At 40.3% G+C, this 22700-nt stretch overlaps 1 protein-coding gene across 4 annotated transcripts in view; it reads left to right on the forward strand.

The window, feature by feature from the left end:
* EXTL3 (exostosin like glycosyltransferase 3) overlaps nucleotides 1-22700 on the forward strand; it is a 126253-nt gene that overhangs the window by 91254 nt on the left and 12299 nt on the right. For all 4 annotated transcript variants that reach the window (XM_030879130.2, XM_030879128.2, XM_030879127.2 and 1 more), the window contains 3 exons: nucleotides 7607-7734; nucleotides 15353-15497; nucleotides 21082-21210. In XM_030879130.2, coding sequence (XP_030734990.1) covers nucleotides 7607-7734; nucleotides 15353-15497; nucleotides 21082-21210 — 402 coding nt within the window. The remainder of the gene's footprint in view (nucleotides 1-7606; nucleotides 7735-15352; nucleotides 15498-21081; nucleotides 21211-22700) is intronic.

Here is a 22700-nt window from a genome sequence, read left to right on the forward strand (position 1 = left end):
TTTTTTTGTCTGTGCCCACTCTACTTTTAAAAATATTACTTGAGGGCTTCCCTGGTGGCGCAGTGCTTGGGAGTCCACCTGCCGATGCAGGGGACACGGGTTCGTGCCCCAGTCCGGGAGGATCCCACGTGCCGCGGAGCGGGTGGGCCCTTGAGCCATGGCCGCTGAGCCTGCGTGTGCAGAGCCTGTGCTCCACAGCGGGAGAGGCCGCAGCGGTGAGAGGCCCGAGTACCGCAAAAAAAAAAAAAAAAAAAATACTACTTGAATGTGTCAGATACTAATTTTCTAAATTCTAGGCAAAGCTAACAGGAGAAACCTTGTCCAGTTTCTCTAGGTCCGAGACTGTACAAAGTCTGGTGAATTCACCAGGTATTGGTACGTCTGGTTTTTGTTTTTAATTAATTTATTTATTTTTGGCTGCGTTGGGTCTTCGTTGCTGTGCACGGGCTTTCTCTAGTGGCAGTGAGCAGGGGCTACTCTTCGTTGGTGCTCAGGCTTCTCATTGCGGTGGCTTCTCTTGTTGTGGAGCACGGGCTCTAGGCTCATGGACTTCAGTGGTTCTGGCTCGCGGACTCTAGAGCACAGGCTCAGTAGTTGTGGCGCACGGGCTTAGTTGCTCTGCAGCATGTGGGATCTTCCCGGACCAGGGCTCGAACCCGTGTCCCCTGCATTGGTAGGCGGATTCTTAACAGCTGCGCCACCAGGGAAGCCCTGGGTTTTTTGTTTGTTTCTTTGTTTACAATATTTTACTTAATAATCAAGTGGCTACAGTTATAGCTCTCTTCTTCTGTTTGAGAATGGGCTATGGCTGTGAAGAATTACATAAAACAAAGTTACCAGAAATCAGAAATTAATAGCAGATATTATAGATGTGTGATATAAAGGAATTGCTGAAAAGTCATGTTGCATAAATGATTTACTAACTGCAGTAAATCAGTTCTTTAGATAATGTCCCCCCTCTTAGTTTGTATGTACTCTTTTTTACGAATTCAAAGTAAGGAATCTGAGACAGAGAATTTTATTGCTTTAGGTCACTTGACTAATTAATACCTAAATTAGAACTTAGGTATTAATTCCTAGTTCAGTGCATAGTTTTCTTTTTTCACCAAATCTAAGTTTCTTGGAAAGGCACAGCATGTGTGTGTGTGTGTGTGTGTGTGTATGTGTATATATATATATGCACACACACACGCACTCATACATACATAGATACATAGTATATATATTTTACAAATACAAGTAGGAAGAGGTTTTACTAATCTCATGTAATTGCTAACATCTTTGGAGCATTTTCAGTGTGCTAGGTAGGCACTGTGTCATGCTGTTTATATGCATTCTCTCATTTGGTGGTGAACCTGTAACCTATGCTGTTTCACCTACAGTTTCACAGGGATCATTGGCAACTTTTTCTCTTATAAATTGAGACCATCTTATCTCATAACCTAAAACATATACTGTTTTTTTTTATAATGCATTAGACTCAAATTTAAAGTTATAAATGGAAAACCAGTTTGCTGTGTTGCCTTCTTATTCCTTTTCCTTCCTTCTTTGCATTTCCCAGTTTTTTGCCCCTACCACTCTTTATTAAATGAATGAGCTCCTTGAAAAATCAAGAAGTTTTGGTGCTGCTTCTTTTTCAGTTGTCTTTTCTGTTGATAACTCTTCACCCAGTCACCTCAAGCTCTGTTTCCCATGGGTCCTCACAAGTAGGTACACATGACCATGTGCTTCCTCTTGGACCTCATTTTCTTGCTTCCTGAGCTCTATGATGGGTTACTTTTTCAAGTTAGAGGAAAGGGGGGGATGGAGGACAAAAGTTAGTTGTTGTTTACCTTTATTGCCTGTAGGATGGCTTGACATAAAGTTCATTCTCAGAAATGGATTCATTACAGAAGTGTATTATGCAGGTGCATGTATTGTTGGAGATTGTTGGGTTTGGCTGGGCAAAATTTGATCTTAAAGAGAAAAAGGACAACATTATACGTGTATTTAAGTTGATGAATTTAGTAGGTGGCATTATGTGTTCGTATGGTGCTTTATAGTGTCCACGTACATTTTCAAATTTTACTACTTCCCAGGTAATGTTCTGCTTTTTAGTGTTCTCTGCTCTTGATCTGCCGTATGACTTAGGCTGCTTCACTTAATCTCTTCATGTCCTATTTTTCTTTCCTATCAACTTCAGAGACATGCCTATGGCTCGTCATGAGCTGCTTTCAAAAAGATTCCATATTTAGGTAGTTCTTCTGTTTGAATCCAGATTCATTATTCTGCTTCACTTGAGCAACTATCACTTACTAAATTGTTGAAATGTTCCATTGTTCCTTGTAAATAGCAATAACTACTTACATTTTCATCCCTTAGATATTGAGATATTTGCTGTTAATTGGGACTCAGACTTATCATGGTAGCTAATTAAATACTTAAGATGTGAATTGATACTTGGCTAATTAATGTGGATTTGCTGATTCTGCCTGGATTTAGAAACCAAATGCCTGGTTAACACACTAGGAGAAAGGACCCTATTCGAGCAGCAGTTCTTTTATTATTCATAAACTCCAGAATTCCTCAACAACCAGGCTGAGTGTTAATTGAAGATACTGATTGATTTTTGATCGTGCATACACTTTATACATTTGCACATGGTAGGGTTCTAGGCCGTGCTTGTTGGACTGTTCCGTTGATGATGAGAAGGGCGCCTTCATGAATGATGGTGAACAGAGAACTAGGGAGACATCATCAGGGAGTGTTGTGTGTGGAACAGGAAAAATGAGTGTTAGTGAGCACCACTTGTGGCCTGTTGTAGGTTGATGGATTTTTTTTGCTATAGAAAACTAGATTAGATACTGAGAGGTTTCAGTATATCCAGTGTTTATAGTTTTGATATATAAACTTCTCAAGTCTTTATTCTGTATTCTGAAAATAGGATGGACAGGGCCAAATTAGGTCCTATTTCCTGTTTATTCGTTTATTCATTCATTTATAAAACATTTGTTGAACATCTACTGCATGCCAGGCACTGTGCTCTATACATTCTAGTCAGTGTCATACCAGTATTTAAATCAGTAACTTGAAGGTCAGTCTTTATGTTCACAAGTTACTAAGCTATAATCATAAGGCATGAAAAAAAATAGCCACTGTTGAGGGAGGGGGGATTGTTGTTTTAATTTGGAAAAAAACAAAATAACATAAAAAAAAATGAGAATATTTCCTAAATGTGACATATTACTTCTGGTTGACTCACTTCTTTCACATTTGATCTGCCCTTTCGCAGATCTGCCTTTTCTCAGATCCTTTCTCAGATCCTTAGAGGCCAGTGCTGATCTGCATGTCTGCATTACAAATATTGGAATCTTTTCCTTGTTCTGATTTTGGTGCCAGAAAGGACAGCGGTTGGTTTGCTTGGCTTTTGTCTAGCCATTAAGCACTATAGCTCTGAAGCAAATTTGGTAGAAGAAAGCTTTTACTCCCCTCACCCTTTAATTTTAGTTTGTATTTGCAAACTTTGTAAGGTGGGAATCTCTTTTGGTTTATGGGGAAAAAGGTGATCGTGCTTAAATTATGAGTTACATTTATTCAGTTTGCTTTACTGTCTCCTGGTGGTTGACTGTAAATCAGGGTGTCTCAGCAGTGGCACAGTAACATTTGGGCTGGATAATTCTGTTTTAGGGGACTGTCCTGTGCACTGTAGGATCTAGCAGCATCCCTGGCCTCTGCCCACTAGATGCAAGAAACTCCCCCCGCCCCCCCAAGTTGTGACAACCAACAATGTCCACAGATATTGTCAAATGTCTCTTGGGGGGCAAAGTCACTCCTAGCTGAGAACCACCACTCCGAATCCTTAAAGCAGACCTACTGACCACAGTTGTTTGTGAGCTAACCACAAGTAAGCTGCTGCCATACTTGACGTTGTGTTTCTCTGAATCCTTAAAAGTTTTTCTTTTATTCTGACGGATGTTGCTTCAGTTCCCTAATCCTGGGGATCTTACTGTCATCCCAGAGGAGTTGTGCCAGGATGAGCAGAGATGATGGTACATGTGATGTGTTCCTGGAATCCAGAAGACTTGTTCTTAATGGACCTGCCCCTTAATGGACTTTAATAGACTTTCTCAGAAAAGCTGCATGTGGAATCTAGGCCAACACATATTTGATATGAGGCCTTCAGCTCTAAGTCTTCCAAAGGACAAGCAGGTCCTCTTGATTGGATTTACTCTGTAATTAGACAGAAAGTTTGGCTACGTTCTAGGTATCAAATCATGATCATTTTAGTTTTTAATTGTTTTCTTGTTTTTATTTATTTATAAATTTATTTATTTTATTTATTTATTTTTGGCTGTGTTGGGTCTTCGTTGCTGCACACGGGCTTTCTCTAGTTGTGGCGATCAGGGGCTACTCTTTGTTGCGGTGCGCAGCCTTCTCGTTGCGGTGGCTTCTCTTGTTGCGGAGCATGGGCCCTAGGCACGTGGGCTTCAGGAGTTGTGACACTTGGGCTCAGTAGTTGTGGCGCACAGGCTTAGTTTCTCTGCAGCATGTGGGATCTTCCTGGACCAGGGCTCGAATCCGTGTCCCCTGCACTGGCAGGTGGATTCTTAACCACTGCACCACCTGGGAAGCCCTTGTATCTTGTTTTTTTTTTTTTTCTGTGGTACGCGGGCCTCTCACTGTTGTGGCCTCTCCCGTTGCGGAGCACAGGCTCCGGATGCACAGGCTCAGCGGCCATGGCTCACGGGCCTAGCCGCTCCACGGCATGTGGGATCTTCCCAGACCGGGGCACAAACCCGCGTCCCCTGCATCGGCAGGCGGACTCTCAACCACTGCGCCACCAGGGAAGCCCTGTATCTTGTTTTTAGACTAAGAGGTTTTTTGTAGGGTTGTCAAGTTTGGCTGATAAACAACTTGCATTTTTGCACACAACGTGGTGCTGTGACGATTTAGCAGAGAGGTTGCTTACTTACGTTCATACACATGACAAGTGGTAGAATTGGAATCTGAGCGCAAGTTTTTCTGGTTGACTTCAAAGCCATGCTTTTTCCTCTGTACCAGCGCCTGTCAAAACTTAATGTGCATAGGACTCGGGGATCTTGTTAAAATGCAGGTCGGTCCTGACTTGGTAGGTTTAGGGAGGGCTGCATTTCTGCATTTCTGGCAGAGTCCCAGATGATGCCCGTGTTGCTGGTCTTTGGATTGTATTTTGAGTACTGGAGCTCTGTACTATGTTCTTGGATTGTTAATTGTGCTGTAGGTAATCCTCCTGGTGGTTAACTCACAAAATTGGTAATCTACAATTGAATAGTCAAGAATTGGATGTTTCACGGATTTTTTTTTCTCATTTTAAGCTATGTGTATTCCCTGGTAGAGCCGAGGGACAGCTGTTCTCACCTGAACTGGCAGCGTTGCAGGTCTGTGTTAAGTGAATGCCGGGCACATTAGGACAGTAACATGAATGACCCGAGGGTAGCTTGTGGGGCAAGCGTTTGAGTGAACAGCTGCCGTAGTCTGCTGATTCTGGGGTGGACGTTAGTTTACATTTCCACATCTCTGAAATTGGGTGTTTCCTAAGATAGACAGCATATCACCAAGGTTGGCATTTGTCTTCGGCTACTTCTGGCCACCCTCCCACTCCCTGAGGTAGAGCCAGACAGATACCACGGTGAGCACGGGGCCTTCTCCCCCTTCTTGCTCCTCTCTTTTTCCTGACCCAGGGTTCAGTGCCTTTGTTCTGTCACTGCTGAACCCGAGCTTGGGAGGTCTGGGCTGCAAGCTCAGGGATTTTTATATTGGTCAAAAGTGCTGCAGGGCAGGGCTTCCTTGGTGGCGCAGTGGTTGAGAGTCCGCCTGCCGATGCAGGGGACGGGGGTTCGTGCCCCGGCCCGCGAAGATCCCACGTGCCGCGGAGCGGCTGGGTCCGTGAGCCATGGCCGCTGAGCCTGCGAGTCCGGAGTCTGTGCTCCGCAACGGAAAAAAGTGCTGCAGGGCAAGATGGGTTTCTCTGCCTATTGCTTGGCTCTCTGTAGTAGCAGATCTGTTACAGATTTTTCCTTGTCTTGGTAGGAACTCCTCCAGGACTGAGGTAAAGTTTTAAAAAGCTCTTTATTAAACATTCTAAATGATAAACTTTCACATCTTTATTGTTTGGCAGCGTTTTTATTTCTTGATGGTACACAAATTAATAATACATTTTCCATGGGGCTTTCGTTGGATGAGATTTATAAACATAATCGAAGTTTAGCAGAGAAGCACTGATTTGGAGTTGGGGTTATTAGTTAGAGTCTAGCTCTGCCACTTGCCAGTCGTCCACATGTAAAGTGAAAGTTGACTGATCTCCAAGGCCCTTCTGGCTCTGAACTAATTGGATTCTAAGTGTGCTAGAATGAATTAATTGAAATATGACGACTCTGCCTTAAGAACACAGAAGAAGTGATTACTTTTGACGAGGTTGGGGATTGACAGGTGGCATCTGAATTGGGTCTCCAGGGGGAGAATAATGTGGTAGAGGAATAGGAGAAAGAGTATTTTAAGCCGAAGGGACCATACTCGTGAGGTCATGGGAGTACCTTTGAAACCATTCATAAACTTTCAGACTCTGGATAAAATTACATTCCTTATGCTACGTGGAGGTTAGCCTCATTACAAGTAAGGTGTTTTGTTAAAAGTGAGATGACCCTTCTTGGCTTTCCAAAAAGGTGATTGCTCAAGAAGTTCTCTTTGTTTCTGGTTTTTGAGAATAAAATGATGGTTCCCCACTAGCTGGATTAATTAGGTATAGAAACTGTAAAAATAAAATGAGCTATCAAAGTACTGAGTCTGTTCATCCTTGTTTATTTGAGTTATCAGGGACAAGGTGAATAATAAAGCTACTACCTATGTTATAGTAAACTATGCTTATCTGAGGCAGGTTTAAATAATTTTTAAAATAATGTAGTTCTGCCATTTGGGCACTAATCTTTGTTTTGTGAAGAAATTACTGCTTTTCATAGTGGGTCACTTTGGATAGAGATTCTTTGAATTGGGAATTTCTTTGGAAACAAAAGCTGTTAGTTTTACTGGATCATGTACACCTTGAAAGAAAAACCTCTTGTAAGTGTAGTCAGTGTTGCAGGTAGGAATTGGAAAAGTGAAGTAATAAGTAATTAACCTCAACCAGGTGGACTGTCCTTTGTTCTTTTATACCAAAGAGAAAGGCCTTAAAATTGGTCAGAAATTACATAGACTCAAGGGAGTTCTGAGTTTGGTTTTAAAGGGGATTCCAGGGCTGAGAATCATAATCTCAGTTCTACTCTGCCACCTTGTGTTCTCTTGGGAAACTTATGTTTAATTTCCCTAGACTGTGTTTCTTGCATGCGTAAAATAATCCTCAGCTGTAGCTTGTTTCACAGGAACATTAGTTAGCAAATGAATACAGCTTAAAATGTGGAATCTTTATACATTTGCTGAAATATGAGGCAATTTCTGTTCCTAAAAGGCGTATGCTAGATTTTACAAGTGGTAGGTAAGCAGGCGAAATGATTCAGGATGTTTAGCCACAGTCTGCTTTGACCTAAAGGCAGTTTTGCTTTTGCATTGAACGATGCAGCATTGACCGTTAAGTGTTTTTCCTTCCTCTTTACAGGTGGTCCGTACTGAGAAGAACAGTTTGAACAATCGATTCCTGCCCTGGAATGAAATCGAGACAGAGGCCATCCTGTCTATTGATGATGACGCTCACCTCCGCCACGATGAAATCATGTTTGGGTTTCGGTGAGGAGCTGATTTTCAATTACAAACACTTTTGTTTGCAAGTGACAGGAAACTAACTCAAAACCTGGATTAGGCAGCCAAATGAATTTCAAAGCTGATAGTAACTGAGACATCTTTATTGGGCTTAGATATCCCACTTTGAGGGAACAGTACAGGTGAGGGAATGGAGTAGACCAGGGCCACTCAGAGTGTGTCCTGGACTGGTACGCTGGCCCATGAACAGTTTATTACCTGTCCACAGTGAGGTAAGTACAAAAATTGAGAGTAGGCATTTAGAAACTTTAAAATATTTACCATGACATCCAAGTGTGAACTTTTTTCTTATAATTCATTCTTTGGGTAACATTTATTGAATATAATTCATACATCATACAGTTCACTCATTTAAGTGTACCATTCAGTGGTTTTTAATATAATTACAGACTTGTGCAACCATCACCATAATCTAGTTTAGAAATCTTCATTACCACCAAAGGAAATCCAGTACCCATTAGCAGTCATTCCCCATTTTTCTCCAGCTCCTCTGAGACCTTGGCAACCATTAATGTACTTTGTTTCTCTATAAATTTGCCTTTTACAGACATTCCATATACATGGTACCATATAATATGTGCTCTTTGGTAACTGGTTTCTTCACTTAACATAGGTTTTCAAGGTTCATCCGTCTTGTAGCATCTGTCAGTACTTCATCCATTTTGTATGGATGTACACATTTTGTTTGTCCATTTATCCATTGATGGACATTTGGGTTGTTTCTACTCCTTGGCTATTGTGATTAGTGCTGCTATGAACATTCATGTACAAGTTTGTATATGAACATTTCCTTTCTCTTAGATATATACCTTGGAGTGGAATTGCTGGATCATATAGTATCTCTTCGTTTAACATTTTGAGGAACTACACTCCTGTTTTCCAAAGTGGCTGCACCATTTTATATTGTACCAGCAGTGAATAAGGGTTCCATTTTCTCCACATCCTTGTCAACACTTGTTATTTTCCATTTTTTATTTATAGCCCTCCTACTGGGTGTGAAGTGGTATTTCAATGTAGTTTTGACTTGCATTTCCCTAATGACTCATGTTATTGGCTATCTTTTCATGTGCTTAATAACAACGTCTTAACAACGTCTATTGAGATCCTTTGCCCATTGTTATTTGGGTGGTCTTTTAATTATTGAATTGTAAGAGTTCTCTAGAACTCTTACATTCTAGATCCAAGTCCCTTATCAGAGATATGACTCGCAAATTTTTTCTCCTGTTCTGTGGGTTGTCATTTCACTTTCTTGATGGTGTCCTTCAAAGCACAAAAGCTTTTCATTTTAATGAAGTCCAGTTTGTCTATGTTTTCTGTGGTTACTTGTGTTTTTGATGTCATATGTAAGAAACCATGTGATTCAATTTTTTTTGTATTTTACAGAAGCATGAATAAGCCAGGGGAACATTACTTGTTTGCCACAGGTAGTTTGAGAAGCACTGGAGTAGATACCCTTGGAGATCTTGTTCAAATTAAGTACAGATCCAGGATGGAGAGCTCTTTTTCTCTGTGCTTTTGTTCCATTCACTGAAAGCCTGGCCTGACCCCTAGCTTTCAGGCTTCCTTTGGTTTAAGTGGATAAGTGCAGATGCTCAGATGAAAGGAGCAGCGGCTTTATTGCTGTATTTGTCTTAGGTCCATCTATAAATAATTATTTGACATATTTCTGACAAATCAGAACATCTGTTCTTCCTCTCCCTCACCCAGCCTCTCATTTCCTTTGACTTCTTCCTCCTACTATATTATTGAGGCAAGAGTCTGTTGTTAGCAGTGATAAAAATCCCACTGGAATGTGTTCCTCTGTACCATGACCGTAAGAAGCCAGCTCTCTTTACTTGTTTTTACGAAAGGAAAAAAAGCCATGTGATGGTTCCAGAAATGGGCTTTTGCCATCACAGTTGTCGTTATTAATGGTGGTGGGGAGGGGAGGGAAGGTGGTGTATTTCTGGTACAGCATGATGCAGTTTAGAGCCTGCTAAAGGACTGGGAGCTGTGAACAGAGTCATGGGATGTTAACAGGAGAATTGCCAATCAGCGCTAGATCCCAAGAATGATTAGATAAAGGGTCCTGCTTTGATGAGTTTGAAGCTTATTAAGATAGCTGGCACTTGCTATCTTCTATGGCTCTTGATTTAGGAAGTTTTTTTTTTAAATTAATTATTTATTTTTGGCAGCGTTGGGTCTTTGTTGCTGTGCATGGGCTTTCTCTAGTTGCGGCGAGCAGGGTCTACTCTTCGTTGCAGTGTGCGGGCTTCTCATTGCGGTGGCTTCTCTTGTTGCGGAGCACGGGCTCTAGGCGCGCAGGCTTCAGCAGTTGTGGCATGCAGGCTTCAGTAGTTGTGGTGTGTGGGCTCAGTAGTTGTGGCTCGTGGGCTCTAGAGCTCAGGCTCAGTAGTTGTGGCATGCGGGCTTAGTTGCCCCACAGCATGTGGGATCTTCCCAGACCAGGGCTCAAACCCGTGTCCCCCACATTGGCAGGTGGATTCTTAACCACTGAGCCACCAGGGAAGTCCCTAGGAAGATCTTTGATCTTTTCCATTTGTCAACAGATTTCCAAGTGGTGAGAGAATAATAGGAAGCCTTATGACTGATGATATTGAGTATCTTTTCACGTGCTCAGTGACTGTTTGTATATCTTCTTTGGAGAAATGTCTATTCAGATCCTTTGCCTTTTTATTATTAAGCTGTAAGAGTCTCCTAACAGTCATTTGAAATTTGAGGTTTAGCCTCTGGTTATGACTGGTGAATTATCTCTGGCTCGACTTCTAAACCTTTTATTGTCCTGACTCTTTTCTCATTTGTTTGGGCATCCTTTGATCTAAAAACTTTGTTTTCGAATTAGAGTTTTCATCTTTTCCAGATTAGACTTTTAAGGAACCTCCATACTGTTCTCCATAGTGGCTGCACCAGTTTACATTCCCACCAACAGTGTAGGAGGGTCCCCTTTTCAAAAAGATAAATGCACCCCAATGTTCATTGCAGCACTATTTACAGTAGCCAAGACATGGAAGCGGCCTAAGTGTCCATCAACAGATAAATGGATAAAGAAGCTGTGGTATATGTATATACAATGGAATACTACTCAGCCATAAGAAAAGAATGAAATAGTGCCATTTGCTGCAACCTTGTTGGACCTAGAGATTATAATACTTAGTGAAGCATGACAGAGAAAGGCAAATAACGTGATATCACTTATATGTGGAATCTAAAAAAATGATGCAAGTGAATTTACTTACAAAACAGAAATAGACTCAGACATAGAAAACAATCTTATGGTTACCAAAGGGGAAAGTGGGGGGAGGGATAAATTAGGAATTTGGGATGAAAAGATATACACTACTATATATAAAATAGATAACGAGGACCTACTATATAGCATGGGGAAGTATATTCAATATCTTGTAATAACCTATAATGGAAAAGAATCTGAAAAATAATATATATATATATATGTATAACTGAATCACTTGTAAATCAACTGCACTTTGATTTTAAATAAATAAATAAATAGAAATTCTCCCTCTGGCAAAAGATAATATGGATCTTGGCAAACTTCAGCTTACACAGAAAGGAAGGAAACAGGTATGTTCTTAAGGGACAGATAAAGAGACCCAAGAGAACTGAAAACTTATGTCTGTACAGAAGCAGTACATGAATGTTCGTAGCAGCATTATTTATAAGAGTCAATGAGTCTAAATATGATTCTACTTACATGAGGCATCCAGAGTAGTCAGATTCATAGAGACAGAAAGTAGGTGGTGGCTGCCTGGGGCTGGAGGAGGGCAAGAATGCCGAGTTAGTGTTCAGTGGGTCAGAGTTTCAGGCTGGGAAGGTGAAGAAATTCTGGAGATTGATGATCATACAACAGTGTGAATATACTTAATGCCATCGAACTGTACACTTGAAAATGACTAAAATGGTAAATTTTATGTTACATACATTTTGCCACACACCAAAAAAATCAGTTGTCAAAAAAAACTAAAAGAAGTATAAACAGCCCAAATGTCCATCAGCTGATGAATGGATAAACAAACCGTGGTATATGCATACAATGGAATATTATTTGGCAACAAAAATGAATGAAGTTCAAGGGTGAACCTGCTACAGCATGGGTGAACCTTGAAAACAGGCTAAGTAAAATAAGCTAGTCACATAATATATGAGTCCATTTATATGAAATGTCCACAACAAGCAAATCTGTGGAGACAGAAAGTAGATTAGTGGTTGCCATGGGATGGGGAGGGACTGCTAGTGGTTATGGAGTTTCTTTTCGGGGTGATGAAAATATTCTGAAATGAGGTAGTGGTGATGGTTGCATAGCTCTGTGAATATACTAAAACCCAGTGAGTCGTACACTTTTAAGCTAGTGAGTTTTATGGTATGTGATTTATGTCTCAGTAAAATTTATTTTCAAAAAAGGTGATAGTGTAAGCTGTATGAGGAGGGATGGGGTTGTGGACTGGAAGGTAGGTCTCTCTTCCTGGATCCAAGTATCTCTGTCATCTTGGCCCAGAATTTTTTAATTCCACCACTGGATCTGATATTGATCTTTTTCTCTGTATGCCATTGCTCTGCTTTGAGGTTTCTCTTCCAAAGGGAGCTAATCAAAACCTTTTTCCTTCACCATGGTTTGGTACACATTCCTTAATATTTTATTTTAGACAGGAGGAAAAGGCTTACATAATATCATAGAAACATGGAATTTGGAAAAGACTATTGTTTTAGATGGTCAGGAAGCAAAATCTCACCTTATTTTTTAAATACATTTTTTGATTATTAGTTGATTTTACCCTTTATTTTCTTACTACATTTCAAATCATTTGGTTCTTAATGAACCAGAGGGAGAAACATGGAAATATAACCAAGAAGGATGAGCCTGTCTCTTTGTGTGACGTAGTCCATATTACTTTAATGTACTCAATATCTTTAATATACTGATCTTTATTCAAAACCATTTGCCTAAGTTTTGAAGATCAGAAAAATCAGTTTTAAATTAAATATTAGCAGTAACATGACCTTTTGCTTCATTCAGGTAACTTATTAAATCGTTTTGAGTCTCATAGGATTGCAAGAAAAAGAAATCATCGTTATTTAAAATAATGTAAATATTTGAATTGTCAGGTTTTTTTTAACTTGACTATATTAATATGGAAATGATGGGCCACAGTTTGTGCCATGAGAAGGTTGAATTGATGTACTTCTTTCAAAGGTGATAGTATGTAAATCTGAAATGTTAACAGAAGAACGTTAGTCGTGACTCACATTCTTCAGTGGAATAGTGTCTTGATTTCATTATTTTAAAATTTCTCTTTAGTTGTTTGGCAAAGTTGAATTTATCCAGTGAATTTTCTTTAAGTTTGAGCTATAAAATTACCTTTGAAACTTTTTCCCTAACATATTTTGTAGGTAATTGGAACATTAACACAGTTGAAAAATAATTCATTAAAGATAAGGTGTACTGGGAGTTCCCTGGTGGTCTGGTGGTCCGGATTCCACACTTTCACTGCCGGGGCCCTCAGTTCCTGGTCAGGGAACTGAGATTCCACAAGCCACATGGTACAGCCAAAAAAAAAAAAAAAAAGAGAATAAGGTATACATACCAAAGCATGATCTATGATACTGCACATAGGTTGAAAATACTTAGTGCAGCGTAATTTGAATATAATGTTAAGGAACTGGTTATGTGTAACACTTTTTATACTTAAATTGATAGCATTATTTATAGTTCATATTTTAACATGCCTAACTTTCTGATTCCACTGAGACCTTACTATCTGAAAGTCCTGATGCCTCATCCCAAGGACTTGAGCCTTTACTTGCATTTGTCTGGTGCTTGTGCTTCCATGCTGATTTTTTCCTTATTATTTAACATAATTAATATGTTGGTGGGCATCGACAGCCTTTAACAAATTGGATATGTTGCCTTTTGATATCATGTAGCAAAGGATAGTCTACCTTATTAAAAACTGTATATATTGACTTAAATCAGCCAAATCTGATAATTAAAATAGTGTTTTGCATTCTTTCTTCTGATATTTCGGGACTAGTAGGATCAATAAGCATTTGAAGAGATCAGTATCTTTAGGAGTATTGATATAGCATTTGGATATACCATTGGTATTTATTAGCAATCCTTACATTCTGTAAATGTCAAAATGTATTATTAAAACATCTTAGAGCTTTTTAGGTTAGTAATTGGGAGTCAGTTTTAGGAGATAAATCAGGACAGAGGTAGGGATTTGGGTGGCATGTGGCAGAAAGCCCATTTAGACAGCTGCGAAGTTGTGATAGAAGTTGTAGTGTCTCATCTGTTGGACTAGATTAGTCGCTTTCAAACTTAATAGGAGAGGAACTCTTCTGACCTGAAATCTTACGTGTTTTAGGAGTTGAAGTTCCACGAGTGATGAAGGAGTTTCTTAGGCAGTTTAAATCACCGTTGGGGTGAGGTGGAGTGGGGAGGTGATGGTCTATTGTTTATGGGACCCCCGAAGCACTTCTGCGAGGATGTAGGGTGCTGTGGAACATAAGTACTTTCAGCTCTATGATTTTAGCCTGTGAAACTGATTTTATTTGTTGTACCTTACCTATAAATTTGAGGATGTTATAAAGGTTTATCCTGGAAACGTTGAATTCTCAATTTATTTCTTGCATTTATGAAGTCTTTCATTTGTATGGTTCTGTAGACCACTTCTTTTCATGCTGTAGGTTTCTACCTGAGCTCTGCTCAAATCAGGAATTAAGACTGTTGCACCTAACTCCAGGCAGCAGTCTCCTGTTTAGACCAGTGGTCTCTAAGCTTTTTTTTTTTTTTTTTCCTTCTGGCTGTGCCGTGCAGCATGTGGGATCCTAGTTCCCCAACCAGGGATCCAACCCCAGTCCTCTGCAGTGGAGGCACACAGTCTTATCCACTGGACCACCAGGGGATTCCCCTCTAAGCTTTTTTTTTATAGTGTACCCGCTCAGTAAAAGAGAAGTTAAGTATGCAATACACATAAATTATATACAAGTCCTAATATGTCATACACATGAAAAATAAACCGTTTTAGAAATTAAATAAGATTAAAAATAAATAGATATAAAAATCATCTTCTTCCTGCTTCTTAGCAGATTGCGATACTTATCCCATTCTGGAGACCTTTAATGCCTTAGACCCTTAGATCCTTGGATCCTTTCTGTGTTATTCCAACTTTTTCCTTCTATAAGGGCTGGAGAGATGCTGGCTGCCAGAAGTTAGAGGATCAATAAACAGGTACTTACTAAGGAAGCTGTGGGTGACACTGTTTGTTTATTTTTTTATGGCCACGTGGCTTGTGGGATCTTAGTTCCCCAACCAGGTATTGAACCTGCGCCCTCAGCAGTGAAAGCACGGAGTCCCAACCACTGGACCGGAGGGAATTCCTGACACTGTTTGTTTTTATCCTTTTTATCTTGTGATTGATATGGTATATACAGTTGTTTTTTTTTTTTTAAAAGAAGTAACAGCCCAAAGAGTCAGAGTCTGCAAAATAGAGGCAATAATTTTAAACGTTTCTGATAACCTTAGAGCTTTGTACTCAGGAGTGTGCATATACTTGTGTCTTTTGAGGGTGTGGAGAGAAGCACGGGACCGCATTGTGGGTTTCCCTGGCCGTTACCATGCGTGGGACATCCCTCATCAGTCCTGGCTCTACAACTCCAACTACTCCTGTGAGCTGTCCATGGTGCTGACAGGTGCTGCCTTCTTCCACAAGGTAAGAAAAAGCTGGTAGGATTAACACGAACTTGGTAGGAGTTGAGCCTTTGTGGGGCAGTGAAATGCTGCTTTAAAGTTAGCTCTGCTAGCGCTTCTTATATATCCCTTCTCTGCTAGAATTAAGTTATTTCTGTTTTTAAAGACAGTGATCAAGATGATTAGAGCAACGCTAGAATAAAAAGTCCGGATGAGAAGGCTGCCTGTATAATTGCACATAGGTCAATAGGAAAATCAGTATATCTTCCCGGGCACTGGCTCTCCCTCTGTAAAATTGAGGGCATTGGGCCAAAATGTTGTCCAGTTTCCCCACAACCATTCCAGACATGACCTGGTCAACAGAAGGCTGAACCTGGCCCTCTTCTGACTCAACCACCTCTATCCCAAGCCCCACCACAAACCTCTGTCTGTTGGGGCTCTGCAAGTTCTAGTTGATTCCTTAGAGCTTTTAATTTTCATGTTGCCTCACATCCTGGTTTTCGTTGAAAATTCACTGTGCAAATCCTTCCAGTCATTACTCCTCTTCTGTACTGTTGTCGCTAAACTGTTCTGTTTTCTTGCTCCTGACTCATCTTCCCTCTACATGTCATCTGTTCTGTAAAGTAGCCACTGGCCACATGTGGCTACTGGGCACTTGAAATATGACTAGTTAGTGTTGAGATGTGCTCCACGTATAAAGTACGCAGCAGACTTTGAAAACTTAGCGTGAAAGAGTGTAAACTATCTCAGTAATTTTTTATATTGATTGTATGTGAAAGTGCAATTATTTTGGATACACTGGGTTAAATAAAATATATTACTAATTAATTTTACTGTTTCTTTTTATTTCTTAAAAACGTGGCCACTAGAAAATTTAAAATGACAATTGTGACTCTCAGTATATTTCTGTTGGTTAGTGCTGCACTATACCTTCCCTCCCAAGTCCTCCCTCTGGGTTCTGAAGAATCCCTGTTTTGAGATCGCCAAACTGCCTCCACCCCCCACTTCACAGCGCACCTCCTCCATCTCCTTGATCCGATTGAAACCTGACTTGTCTCCGAGGACAGTGCTTTCCTTTTATTCCTTCCAGGGCCAGTGATTGAAGCTACTCATTTCCCCCGATTTGTACTTTGGAGCAAGGTGTGGAGAACCATTTGCACTGCTTACTGGTGACACTTCTAGACAGTTACTTCTCACCTGTCATGTAAAATCTCATTTGAGGTTCATGGTGTCTGTCTTGTTGCTCCATCTGCCAGCCTCCTACTAATCATCCCTTCATGGTCATCAAAGATGTTAGCACCTGGCCCATCACCCTGATCTCCGCTCCATGCCCTCCTGGAAGACCCATCCAGCGCACTGTCTCCCTGTAATTGTTGAAGTTTCACGGGGTTCTACTTCTGTCTAGCGCTCTTCTTTTTTTAATTTAATTTTTATTTTATATTGGCGTAAGTTGATTTACAATGTTTTAGTTTCAGGTGTACAGCAAAGTGATTCAGTTATACATACACATATATCTATTCTTTTTCAGATTCTTTTCCCATATAGGTTATTACAGAATACTGTAATACAGAGTTAGAGTTCCCTGTGCTATACAGTAGGTCCTTGTTCATTATTTTATATATAGCTGTCTAGTGCTCTTCATACTTTGTGTTTTCCTTAAATGTTCTCTTGTACTCTCAGTGTCTTGTGGCTTTTCTTCGCATCCGTAAGCTGGTGATTTCTGTCCTTATATTCCAGCCAAGGCCTTTCCTTGAGAGCTTTACTTGTGTATTTAATTGTTTTCAGGACATCCCCTGTATGTCCCTCTGGTACTTCAAGCTGAACTTTTCCCCAAAAAGCTGATTATCTCTCCCCGCACCCCACCTTCAAATCTTTTGCCCCTCATGTATTTCACATCTCAGAGGTGACATCTTGCAAGTCTCCTCAGTTTTACCTTAAAAGTCATCTTACCGGGAGTGTTTTGAACCAGCCTTAAGAGGTCATTACACTCTCGCTTTTTTTTTTTCTTTTTAAAATTTAATGTGTGAAGCTGCTATGCTCATCCTATTCTTGAACTTGGCTCTCATGATTATTTTCCAAACTTGTGGGCTTTGGTTGGGCTGTGAGTAGAATTAGAAAGCATCGGGCTGAGAAACCACACCTAACTAGGAGTCATTTATTTTCACACTGGTCATTTGAGAAAGAGCCCCCAGTTTTAGCAGTGCATACTCACACCGTGAGAATTTACTTGTCTTCTGGAAAGTCTACCTTATCAAATCTCTGCTTGCTCTTTAAAGATGACAATAGTCAGATCCCTTTACTTTTTTTTTTTTGTCTTTTTGTGTTGTTTTTTTTGGCCACGCTGCGCAGCTTACGGGATCTTAGTTCCCCAACCAGGGATCGAATCCGCAACCCCTGCAGTGGAAGCACAAAGTCTTAACCACTGGACCGCCAGGGAAGTCCCAGATCCCTTTACTTTTAAGTAATAAATAATTGACTTAATAAAACTTAGGTTTGTTTGTTTTTTTCTCTTTGAAAATCTAGGGCAAGGTTTACAAACTAGCTGCCCTGAAGCCTTCTGTGGTTACAGATGTTTATTTAGCCCCCTGGTGATGTCCCATACACTGCCAGGTTTTAAAAATCAGAGAATTTTACAAAAAGATCTGGACCTCAATGAAAATGGAGATCAGGTCATACTGGAGCAGGGTTCCTGCCTGGCACCAGCTGGCTGGAGCTGCATAGCCACCGTTCCCTGGAGGAGGACACGTGTGTGCTTACTTGTCCTGTGACTGTATTTTTCTTACAGCCATTTCTTTAACATGTCTGTTATTTATTTGCCTTCCTTGTTTGGCCCTTGAAAGCAACTAAGTTGGTCATCCCTAATCTAGAGCAATCAAGTTTTTTTTTTTTTTATCCTAAGTGCCTATCAGTAAAATACTTTGGTATCTCACAAATGTATATATTTATTTATAAATTATAATATGCATACTACTGTACTTACAGAAATTTTTATAAGGTTGAGATAAAGATGAAAGAGTTTCACAGTAATATTCTCACTAAATGCTTAAATTTTAGTGAAAGCAATATGATTGAATGTGCTTTATTATTTTTGAAAATCTTGATTCGACACTGTGTATTATGGCAACTCAGAGGTCTATTTCTAAATTAAGCATGTATTTTTTTAATTTAACATCTTTATTGGAGTATAATTGCTTTACAATGGTGTGTTAGTTTCTGCTGTATAACAAAGTGAATCAGCTATATGTATACATATATCCCCATATCTCCTCCCTCTTGCGTCTCCCTCCCATCCTCCCTATCCCACTCCTCTAGGTGGACACAAAGCACCGAGCTGATCTCCCTGTGCTATGCAGCTGCTTCTCACTAGCTATCTATTTTACATTTGGTAGTGTATATATATCCAAAATTAAGCATATTTCTGATACTTGGTTTTAATCACTGCCCCTGGAAGAAATACCTTATTGCCATGCTTCCTAAGTTGTGATACTTATCCACCAATTTGGTAGCATTTTGTTGAAATTGGACTAGAATTTCCATCTTCTACGATGCGTTCAGTTTTTTTTAGCAAACTAATGAGAAGATGTTACATTTTTATATTTTAGAGTAGGTTCTAAATTGAAACTTTTCATTTAGAAGATTTTAAAACAGGTTACAAAAGTTTTTCTATATTTTAAAAATGATTTTTGGCATGAAAAAATCACATAATAGTGGCAATACTTCTAAACATTTGTTTTCATAATGCTTTCTCCATATATTTTTAAGTCAGTTCTTTCTTTTCTCTTTTATAGTGTCACATTTCCCTTGATAAAGATATGGATTGTATTCAATTAATAAATATTCTCATTAGCCTACTGATGACAGTCACTGGCCATTTAAAGGGTGCACAGATTTTAATCACCTGTCTTTTTGTAAAAGAAAAATGTGTAATTCATCTTTTAAGTTCACCATCTCTTAAGTACTTTGCCACAAGATAACCAGCAAACCACCCTTTGGTACAAAAATTTTATGATTATTTCGCTATATAGATTCTACTATTTAAGGTAGTAAGGTTTTATTAGGCACCTCACCTGTTCATCGTCAGCATATTGCAACACATCACCATTAACATTTGCTGTTTTATGGCATTTGCCCATTTCTGTGGGGTAAATATTCTTACCATGGCCGAGTTCAAGTTATCAGTATGAGTCAATGAACATGGTGTTTGGAAGAGATGGGCAGGTCCATGCCAGTTATATAGTATTTTCACCATACAGATATGATAGACATAAACAGCCTCAAGATGACAGTTAATGTGGGACATCCCTGGCGGTACAGTGGTTAAGACTCTGCACTTCGACTGCAGGGGGCACGGGTTTGATCCCTGGTTAGGGAACTAGGATCCCGCATGCCATGAGGCATGACCAAACAATTAAAAAACAAAAAAAAGATGACAGTAAATGTAATAAATAATTGTAAAATGTATTAATTAGTTAACTAATAAATGATGAGCTTTAGGTATTTATTGGCTTTTACTGTAACTTTTAGTATAACTTATTTAATTTTAAGTATATGTAATTATATTTTTAATGGCTACTTTTCATAACAAGCTCACAAAATTCTTAAATAGTCTCACAAAACCCCTGAAAATTTAGCCGTCGACATTCACTGGCAGGTTTGAGCTAGCACAAACCATTCTGTGGGCCTTGCAGGGCATTTTAAGAACTTAGGCTTTTACTCTGAGTGAGATGAGAAGCCTTTCAGGGGTTTGGAGTAAAGGAGAGATGAGCTCAGTTGGACTTGTGTGTTTTTTTGTTTTGTTTTGTTTTGTTTTTTTGCGGTATGCGGGCTTCTCACTGTTGTGGCCTCTCCCATTGTGGAGCACGGGGTCTGGATGCGCAGGCTCAGCGGCCATGGCTCACGGGCCCAGCCGCTCCGCGGCATGTGGGATCTTTCCGGACCGGGGCACAAATCCGTGTCCCCTGCATTGGCAGGCGGACTCTCAACCACTGTGCCACCAGGGAAGCCCTGGACTTGTGTTTTAACACGATTGCTCTGCTGTGCTGAGAATGGACTGTAGGGAGGAAAATATGGCAGCAGGGAGGCTGTTTAGGGGACTGTGTGAATAATGCGGGCCAGAGGTGATGGTGGATTGGAGCAGGGAGTAGCCGGTGCCAATAGTGAGAAGTGAGGCACAGAGGGATCGGATGTCTCATGGCTCAGTGACTTATTGAGGTCTGAGAAGATAACCAGGCTTTCCCCCTTGCGTATCCCTTATTGCCTTTGTCAGAGAGAGAGAAGGCTGTTCAGCTGAACTAGTGTCCCACCTAATTTGATAAAATCTTTATATTGTTGCAGAATCACTATGGTACCAAGGAGATTACACGACGTTTTGATTCTCCAAGGGGGTGATAAGGGCAATTTGGACGGGCTGATTCTTCACTGCAGAAGGTCTGCCTTGCGGGGTGTTTAGCATCCCTGGACCCGACTCCCTAAACGCCAGTGGCGCTTCTCAGCGATTGCCATACCCCACCTCCCACCACAACACCCTTCCTTCCAAGCATATTTTTGCTGAAAGCTAAAGAACTGTGGCCTCTGACAAAGTATGTGATTCTGTTTCTACCCGACAGTATTATGCCTACCTGTATTCTTACGTGATGCCCCAGGCCATCCGAGATATGGTGGACGAATACATCAACTGTGAGGACATCGCCATGAACTTCCTCGTCTCCCACATCACTCGGAAACCCCCCATCAAGGTGAGGTCCTCTCACTTACGGGACTGGGGGCACACGTGTACTTAATTCACTTATTTTGTAGTTGTGCGGTGGGTAACAACCGTACCTCAGAGTCCTCATCCATAAAATGGGGACGATGACGCCGCCAACTAAATAAGATCGTCTTAGGGTTAATTGAGCTGTTCATACAGGGGCTCTTCACTTCCTAGGCGTAAATGGATAGAAATCAGAGGGTTTGGAACTTGAATGGGAAAAATATTACATCTTTAATTTTCACTAATCTCAAACTGGAATTTATCCTTTTTATCAGTTATGAAACAGGCTATAATTCATAAGAGTATTTGCAGTAACTGTGATCTGTCACCAGCAGAACTCATAGGTATTTTCGTGTCATGTTACATTTGTTGCCACATCTCGAAGTATTGTTTATGTTCATTACTGCTTTGAAATTATGGTAGTTATTAACTTTACCGTAGATCTTGTTAACTTAATAAGATAAAATAATAAAAGTGCAGACATTTCTATATTTCAGTATAACTTGTTTCCTTTGTAATCTCACGTATTTTATGCATTTAAAAGCATTTGAGGAGTGCACAGGCTTCACCAGACTGCCAAACCAGAGTGGCAGCGGTGTCCATGGCACACACAGTTTAAGAACTTCTCAGTTAAGGTGTGTAAAGCTCTAAGAATAGTGCCTGGCACATAAGTACTTTATAAGGTATTTACACAAAAGCAAAAGTACCCTCAAAATTCTAGAAATTTGAGTTCTGTTTTTTGTCTTTGAGTTGGTGAATAGATTTGACCATAATATAACCAATTTCATACTCAGTGCACAGAAGGACAAGTTCCATCACCCACTCTGTCATTACTGCAGATTCAGACAAGTGAAAGGTCCCCTGGTGAGGGTTAGGGTAGGCCTGGTAAAGGCCTTGTAACAATTAATACTAGAGAATCTGTCCATTCAAATTAATAATATTTATGACTAGGCTCTGTCATTGTTTATGCTGTGGATTCACAGCTGATATCCTTAGGTTAATGTCAAAGAGTGTATTATTTAATTTTATAAAATAGTAAGTTTACCTCCATGGATATCATTAGTCCAATGAGTAAATAATAATTGGGTGCATATTTCATTGTTCTTACATTTTGAAAGTAAGTTCTAGACCAAGTAACCACTAGTGTGGCTCAGGGTTATAACTTAACTCCTGAATTACCCCATAGTTTCTTCGACTCCTTGGCCTTCTGCTAAAGCCTCACAAAAGAAGAAGAATTAGCAAAATGATGCACCAGATTGTGTTTTTTTTTTTTTTTTTTTTTGCGGTACGCGGGCCTCTCACCGTTGTGGCCTCTCCCGTTGCGGGGCACAGGCTCCGGACGCACAGGCTCAGCGGCCATGGCTCACGGGCCCAGCCGCTCTGCGGCATGTGGGATCTTCCCAGACCGGGGCACGAACCTGTGTCCCCTGCATCGGCAGGCGGACTCTCAACCACTGCGCCACCAGGGAAGCCCAG

This window comes from Globicephala melas, chromosome 6 (assembly GCF_963455315.2).
Source record: "Globicephala melas chromosome 6, mGloMel1.2, whole genome shotgun sequence".
Taxonomy (NCBI): Eukaryota; Metazoa; Chordata; class Mammalia; order Artiodactyla; family Delphinidae; genus Globicephala; species Globicephala melas.